Source organism: Hyalella azteca, unplaced genomic scaffold (assembly GCF_000764305.2).
Source record: "Hyalella azteca isolate HAZT.00-mixed unplaced genomic scaffold, Hazt_2.0.2 contig1316, whole genome shotgun sequence".
In the NCBI taxonomy this organism is placed as follows: domain Eukaryota; kingdom Metazoa; phylum Arthropoda; class Malacostraca; order Amphipoda; family Hyalellidae; genus Hyalella; species Hyalella azteca.
The window spans coordinates 92,165-101,119 of NW_025931637.1; the positions used below are offsets into that span (position 1 = coordinate 92,165).

Sequence of the window (8,955 nt, forward strand, 5' to 3'; positions counted from 1 at the left end):
AAAGAATACTGTCAATGGGCCGGCCAGAACGGATGCTAATTCTTTGAGCAATCTGGGATGGAAGCCGTCTGGTCCACATGACTTGTTGGGATTTTGAGCTACCAGGCGCTTGAGAACCTCTTCTTCGTGTATTTCAAAACATGTTAACTTCGAGCCGACTGGGCGCTCCTCAATATCTGGAATACTGTTCAAGCTGTCTCTTATACACATTGGTATCCAAGATACTTTACTGGTCTACTTATAGGACTCAAAAATGAACTTGAGGAAGAGTCTAAAAAACTCTCTGCTTTGCCACTATGTCTAAGTCTATAAAGCCCCTTGCCTAAACTGGGTTTAATTGGTTATTGGTAGCCTACCCAACAGTCTAACAGCTCTGAGAGTTAAAATCTGAAACACAGACAGAACACACTGTTACACACACACACACACACACGGAAAAAGAAAAAAAAACAAGAAAAAAACTAAAAATAACAGAAAAAAAATAATAATAAAATTAAATAATAATAAATAAATATAAATAATACATTTTTAATGCAAAATTAAACATAGATAAATAATAAGGATAAAAGTATTGAATGAAATAAATATTAAGGAAAAACAAACAACAAAACAGCAAACAACAAAATAACAAAACAAAGAAAATACAAAAATTATAAATTAATAAGAAATAAATAAATAAATTATAGTACAAAAGAACAATAAAATATGAATGCGAGGGCGGCGTTAGAAACAGGACGGATTTGAACTCCACGGGTGAAGCAAGGACCGGACAGCTGTCGTTGACAACAGTTTTCCGGAGTCCGGACAACTCTCATATACAAAAAAAAATATGGAAACTCTATGATTTCTGAAAATATTTGATGATTGCCTATCAAATAGCTGCGTCGAAAAAAAACTTTCGTTTTAGACCCGTGCATGACAGTTATGGGAAAATCATATGTTTATCAATGTTTTAACATAACATAACATAGTGATGTCGGCTCTGAAGTGTAGGCCTGATGTGGCCTGTCGCCGATTCTTTTCCATTTCGTGCCTTGTTCATAGATCACGCTGGATACTACTTCTGGCAGATCATTTATAAAAGCAACGAACAAAATAGGCCCCAGGACGCTTCCTTGTGGCACGCCACTGCGCACTGATGCCCAGTCTGACACGGTTCCCATAATACTGACACGTTGTCGTCTACCTACTAGAAAATCTCTGATCCATTGGAGTACGTTTCCCTCAATCCCCAAGGACTTCACTTTACGCAACAGCCGCTCATGCAGAACACTGTCAAATGCTTTGGCAAAATCGAGGTACAATGCATCCACTGGCTCCCTTTCGTCCAGCAGACCAGTCCAATCGTCCAACGTAGATAATAAGTTAGTGGTGCAGGATCTGCCGGCAATAAAACCATGTTGACAATCTGATATGAGATGGTGAGCAGTCAGGTGATCGATAATCCTATCCCTCACAACAGATTCCATCAGCTTACAAACAACACTTGTCAGACTGACAGGGCGATAGTTGCCGGGGCTGCTTTTGTCACCTTTTTTGAACAATGGTGTTACTTGAGCATGAACTTTTATTTAGAGTTGCGTGGATATTTCTAGTCAAACTTCAGCAATGAATAAATTGTAATTATTTTAGTATATGTACTGCTGGTCAGTAGAGCCTCGTACGTGACCGAGGTCATCAGGTCGTTTTTAATCCATTTCTTTCTTTCACAGCAGAAAATCTATTGCTAAATCCTCAGTTGTCTTCCTCTTCATCCCGTCTATCTCGCAGGTAAAGTTATCCACTGTTTTCGTGGTGCAGATTTGCAACTATCACTCTTCCTGGGCGCTGCATTAGGTTTGCTTAGATTTTCAGCATTGCATTACTGTGTGAAAATTATTCTACAATAAAAAAATCGTGTGTATAACTTTTATTGAAAATTTACCAGAACCAATCAAAACAATCGTAAGATTTAACAAATGAAGAGATATTTTGTTTTGAAAACAATTAAGTGAACTTACTTGCAAATCAAAGTGTAGTCGCAGTAAGTCTACATAGCTGCGTGGTACACGTCGTGCAGGTAAGGCAGGGAAAAAGTAGCGTTATCTTCAGCATGATAACGGATCTCGTACAAGAGTTTGGGTCACAGTGAGGTGTAGGGAATAAGATTGATATATATGAATGTTTATATCTCTGAATATCTGCGATGACGCTTAATAAAGTATAGTTCAACATGTTTAGTAGTATTTGATCCTCTGCTATTCAGAAACGCCGTGTTTACTTTAGTCACCCACCCGCTCACGTACAAAAAATATGTTTGTGTCATCATAATATCACATCCATTTTCAATATAAATTTCATGAACGTAATTTAATTTCGTATAATTTCGCTTAACTTTCATGCACTCCTTTTGCTTCGTGCATCGCCGCTTTGAAACAAAAGATTATCGTAGATAAGATAAGAGCGACAGACAACAGACAGATAAGAGCGATAACTACAAGTTTGATAGGGCCAAATGCAACCACTGATCAGTCTGCCGTCTAATATTACGAGGTAAAGTGTCTATTGGAATTGCGCATAATAATCGTAATAACTGTGATATAAATTCCATCAAAAATGTGTTATCTGGTGTCTTCTTATATAGATAAGGAAAAAAATTTTTGTCACGTTTTACCATACTTTTTGGGCTTGGGTACAGTAGATGTTCATCTTTTCTACATTCAAGAAGATCGTACAGGCTCCGCGTATGACAATGAAAATTCGACTAAGATTTTTCATAAACATAATTTTAGCCTTACAATTCACAACGATCCTGATGAATCTAAATTTAATGAAATTCTAGATGAAATAAGAAGAGATAAAAATCTTGATGGCACAAGTGGACTATTTTTACTTTTTTCTAGTTATGGTTGTGGACGTAATAATTTCCGCTTAGCGGATGGGAAAATTATCAATATCATGGATATCATAACTAAATTTAATGATACTAATTGTGCAATTATGAAGGGAAAACCTAAGATCTTCAAGTGCATCTCCTCCGGATTAGATGAGACAGACTTGCCTTCAGTTCCTCGTCGTCCTTATGATCCAGATTGCAATGATATGTTCGTAGCTTATTACTGCAGGGAACGCCGTTGGTCGCCTCGAAATCCAAATAACGTAAATTGGTTAATTCCAGCTTTTTGTGAAGTCCCGCAAGAATTGGACGAAGTTACCATGGCAGATGAAATATTTGCTCTTTCTAAAATTATAAAACCAGTAAGCCTATCGTTTTTCAGTGAATATCAACTACATCTTTATGAATCACTTGTCCAAGTCTGCAATTTGTACAAGGTCTCACTCGACGCACTCATAGATCTCCCCGAGTGCAATTTAATGCGCTGTTGTTCGCTTTTTTATCCTATTATTGGTATGGACGAAGCTCTTAAGCTAGCAGGTATTTCTAACAAGCAGAAAACCATACGAAATAATATCATATATAAGATTCTGAATGAAACCCAGATTATGCGAAATGATTATGCGCCCAGATTATGCAAAATTCCCCCTAAGATTGTTTATGTTCATTCTCTAATGAAATTTATTATAAATTTAATGAAATTAGACCAACGTGAAGAATTTTGTTTCAATTGGAATGATATCCTTCAAGAAAGGTATGATCTTCTTGCGATCGAAAGACAATTTATAGATATTCAAATTACAAAGCTATGGAATTCGTTGCCAGCTTCTTTTCAGTATCAAATGTCTGATAAGGTATTTCGAGATGAATTGAAAAAATACTTGAATATTTTGTTAAATAATTAATTTTTCATATGCTCAGTTATATCATTGAAATTATATGTAATTTTAGAACTGATTACACCACACTTCAAATTTTATTAAAGATTTCTCTAAGAAACGTACAAATTTTAGTAGCCTTCGTGTCATAGGTATAATTTAATTTTACTTATTATTTCAACGGTACTAAATTTAGTGAGATAACAGATACGATCGATCACTACAAGTTTGAAAAGCTCGAGTGCGTGTAATATTACAATTTAATGGCTATATGACAATGTACGTTTGATGATTGATGGAATTTGTATCACAAGTTAACACAATTATTATCCGCCTTTCTGTATGATACTATGCCTTCTGGTGGAGTTATGTCCATCACACGACTATATTTATATATATGTATATTGCACAACATGTGTATATATATACGTCAAGAGTGTCACCAAGCCATCAGTGTTATCAGTCGTGAAATACGTATAACACTGCTGCGCATGTCGCGAGGCCGTTGGGTTCGTCGATATCTAACTTTAACGGTCGTGAAATATCTAAATTCATCGAGGCAGCTACGACTCCTGTAAGCACTACTTTGGCATATTTGAGTACGGTCAACTTCAACACTACGGTTGTGACTCAGCCGTGAGACAACGCGAGAGGCCACGAGATGTCCAACGACTATAACGCAGGCAATTAGAAGATTCAAGTTTCGAGCACTGCGCAAGAATTATATCATCGGTACGGTCATCAGTATCGGTACGGTCGCTACCACCTGCCGCAGAAGCACCGCAAGGATCCGGAGTAATATCATCGACGATGAAGACTACTCCACTATTCAGAAGTACGGTCGTTGTAAAACAATCTACGGCTATACTGGCCGCGAGACATCTATATCAGCAAGACACGACGGTTATGAAGAACAGCGACCACGAGTAGGCGCGGCTACAGCTGCAGTACGGCCACTTGGAATACGGCTGCAAACGTGCACGTTAGGTACTGTAGTTGCGGGAGTCGTACCATTCTACGGGAGCGTTCTACGGTTCAACGTTTTCTGGTAAAAGTAGAACATTTTAATGATGTTAACTGTTAGATTTTGTACTTTGATTGTGTTCAGATTACCTTTTTCATGTACTATCGTAGCGAATTTTGTTCCCAATTTAATATGAAATAAACCAGTGTTTCATTACAACCCTCTTTCTCTACGATTTTTGCCGTAACCTATTCATGCTAAAACTGACATAGGCGCCAGTAAGCCACTTCGGCAACCAACCTGACAAACGATAAATAATAAAAATTTTGAACCATAACGTAACGTAAAACTGAAAGAGCAATCACCCCAATTGTTCAACGTAAAAATATTAGGCGATAGAAAAACTCTTCGCCATTCACAGTAACTCATGTCCTTGCACTTAGATCTTAATTTAACGTTTCTATTGTTCATCCTTTATAATGATCAATGTTTAAAATAATTGTTTGAAGGATACGTGCAGGGCACTCACAGAAATTATAGGATCACTTTTCCCAAACGATGCACTTCTCAGCTTTAATTGACCCACTCCGTTAACTTTTTCTCGAAAAGAGCCATGAACATATACTTTTTGAGAACGCATTCATTTTATGTTTAAAGTTTTGGACATTTCTCTGAGTGTAGGAGTGGCTATTAGTAGATATGGGCAAAAAACCTATAAGTTTAAACACATTAAATGGCAATGGGCATAAAAAATATCATATATATATATATATTAATGAAGCATGAAAAATATAAAACAAATATAATTATCCTCGTCAAAGATGGACCAGAAAGTGGTCTACTTTAGTGATCTAATTCGCCACTCCATGGGCTCATAAATGTAGTATTAAAAATCTAAAATAACCACTGTTATTGCCACATAGTGTACCCATGAACGTACCCATGAACGTTACCATTAACGTTCATATTAACGTACCCATTAACGTTAACATGTTTAAAGCCGACCACCTTAAAAATTGATGGTCCGCAATTTTTGCGCATACCTGCTTACAGGAGTGTTGGGAGGCCACTTTAATTTTTTAAGTAACAACGCTTTGAATGACCTAGAAAATTTGCTGTCAAGATGCAAACTATCGTCGTGCTAGGACATGAGATGCTGTTATTGTGTTATATTTAACAAGAATATCTATGTTTTGCATCACAGACATATGTTTTACCCACAAGCACTCCTATACACGTGGTGTCAGGTTACGTGTATAGTGATCGAAAAGAGTTACGTATCGAAAAGATTGTATAGACATTAGTCTATACACTCTTTTTTAATCACAGCTAACAGTTCACTTCTTTTGTTCAAAACAGAATCCGCGTTCGTATAAAAACATTTTAAAACTTCTTGTGCACACTCACTTTGATGCAAGCGCCTCTTGCAAGGATAAGCTCCTGACATGTCATTGCGATCTTGATCCCGAGGAACTAAAGGTAATTCTGTCTCATTAAATTTTCCGCTGCAGACGAAGCCAACAATGAATTTAGGTTTTTCCTTCATCATTGGACAGTTGTTATCACTGAATTTAATCATGATATCCATGATATTGACGCTTTTACCATCCGCCAGGAGAAAAGTATTATATCCGCAACCTTACATGCGAAAATTGAATTCAAGGTCCGGGTAGGATCAAGATTTTTATCTTTGCTTTTTTCATCAAGAGTTTTATAGAAATCCGATTCAGAGGATCGTTGTAAATTTCATACTTCCAATTCAGTTTTTCACAAGTCTGAATTACCTTGTCATTTTCCTTCGCGGAACCTGGATGATCTATTAGAAAGTTGAAAAAATGTACAGATAGCTTGCCTAAGCCCAATAGGTATGCTAAAGATGTATTTTTACCCAAATCTTTACGGAAACACACCGGATGATCCATTGCAGAGTCAGAAGGAACTTTTATCCAAGTTATTACGATTATTATGATCCGTTTTAATAGTCAACTCACTTCGTTGCCGACAGATTCTAATATGAGACGGTAGACTGAAACTTTGGTTGCATTTGGTCTTATCGAACTTGCTATTATCGATCTTATCTGTTATCTTTTCTTTCAAGGCGGCGATGCACGAAGAGTAAAAAGTGTATCAAAGTTGAACGATATTATATGAAATTAGGTTAAATTTCGAAATATGTATTAAAAATAGATGTGATATTATGAAAACGCATACCCACATATTTTAGTGTATATGATCGGGTGGGTGACAAAAGTAAACACGACGTTTTATATAGTGGAAGATTGAATGCCTTGAAACATGTAGATCTATACTTTATTAAGCGTCATCACAGATATACAAAGATTTACCAATTCAAATATATCAATCTTATTCCCTATATCTAATCTTGACCCAAACCCTTGTACAAGATTCGTTATCATGACGGAGATAACTTTGGTTTTCCCTGCCTTACTAGCTCGACGTGCTTCACGCAGCTATGTAGACTTACTGCGACCACATTTTGATTTGTAAGTAAGTTCACTTGTTTTCTAAACAAAATTTCTCTTTGTTTGTTTAAGCCTATGATTGTTTTGGTTGATCTCATTCAATTTTCAACATTAGTTATATACCGGAATTTTTTATTGTACAATAATTTTTATACAGAAATGCAATGCTGAGAATCTAAGAAAACTCTACGCCCCAGGAAGAGAGTGAGGTTGAGGCAGACCATCTATCTAACAGCAAATTTCATTCTTCTTATAACAGTTGTGTTGTAGAGAGGGCCTGGAGACTGCAATGTTCTCAGTTTAACGTTCATGAAATGCCAATCAAATATTTATAGAGAAAGAAGTTTTAAATCCTTTTCATTTATTTCACGTATGATTCTTGCTTATGGAATTTCAAATCAAGCTAATTAACAAGGTTTTAAACTTTGGATTCGTATCGCCTGATGGAACAAAATTTCAGCCGTGCACTTGAATGAATCAGGGTGGCCCAGTGGTTAAAGTTCAGAGTACCAAGATTGGAGCAGAGAGGCGCGGGTTCGATCCCAGCTCTGTGCGCCAGTTTCTGGTCAGAATCGGCAAGGAGGCCGGGCGGTTAAGCACAGCAAAAATTGTAGCAGTGAGTTGCGAGTTCGAGACCGCAAAATGCTGTGAATGTTCTGCGATGTCAAGAATCGGCGACAGGCCAACGGCCTAATAAACGCTGAAACCGCTATTATTATTATTTATATTTATTAATCGACTTTTTTATTGAGCGATCAGTACCTCGTCATAAACAAGTCTTATCACAAAGATTTATGAGGGTTGTATTTTCTCATGGTTTGTTTTATGTATGCTGTGAAAATATGGCCGCTAAATCTACCAGAATTTACGAACTCAATTCCTGGTATACCACAATTCCACATGCGCAGTATGTAAAGCAGCACCTGAAGTTTTATTGGAAAATGGTAATGTAATTTATATGTTAGTAAATAAATTGTTCATTGTTGATTTGCAGAATATATATAGTCTCGATTATAGATTTTGAGTTACTCTCATTTTTGAAAATGCTTTGCTATTGTATCTTTTGCTGGCATATACAGATAGAAAATCTTCTTTCATTTACGATCGCATCATTTATAAAGTATTTTTCTTTTTCATTAACAATCAACAATAGTTGTCAGAAGCTCTTAACACGTTGCACCAAGCGAAGAAGCATTACCCATAAATCGCGCTGTTTAGGAGCCTTAATAAATCACTAATAAATTACCCGTCGTTTTATTACACCCCTGTACATGAAGCTGGAATTCCGCTGCTAGTTCACATAAATCTTAACATGTCATATTTGATTAATAGAAATGTATTTAAAAAATAAACTGCATGACAATCTTCAACTTTCAGAAATTCAACGTACATTAAATTCAAAATGAACTGAAAAGTGCATTCCTTAGAATTTTTAACGGTTTTGCGGCAACTCTTGAAATTATGCGAGAGAAAAATCTTATGAGGATTCATTTGCAATTCGTCCATATGAAAAACAAAAATAGGATAGCGAATTTCTAAAGAAATTGTTTTTCGCTGCACTGACATACATTTTCTTTCGTACGCGACGATCCACAACTACGTTAATCGTTCCACTGATCGCTACGACTTAGCAAGTAAAGTTTACAACTCTCGTACATATTAACACAAAATTGTTAATAGCGAAGAGAAACCTACAGAATAGAAGAAAACTACAGAAATTAATAGCGAAGAGAACCTACAGAATCAAGAACAGAA

At 36.4% G+C, this 8,955-nt stretch overlaps 1 protein-coding gene across 1 annotated transcript; it reads left to right on the top strand.

The window, feature by feature from the left end:
* Window positions 1-2,536: 2,536 nt before the first annotated feature.
* On the top strand, window positions 2,537-3,747 carry LOC108682826 (the record flags this gene model as incomplete). The annotated part of the gene is made up of 1 exon (XM_018172066.2): window positions 2,537-3,747. A coding segment is annotated over exon 1 (1,152 nt), but the record flags the coding sequence as incomplete, so codon positions are not given.
* Window positions 3,748-8,955: the final 5,208 nt, after the last annotated feature.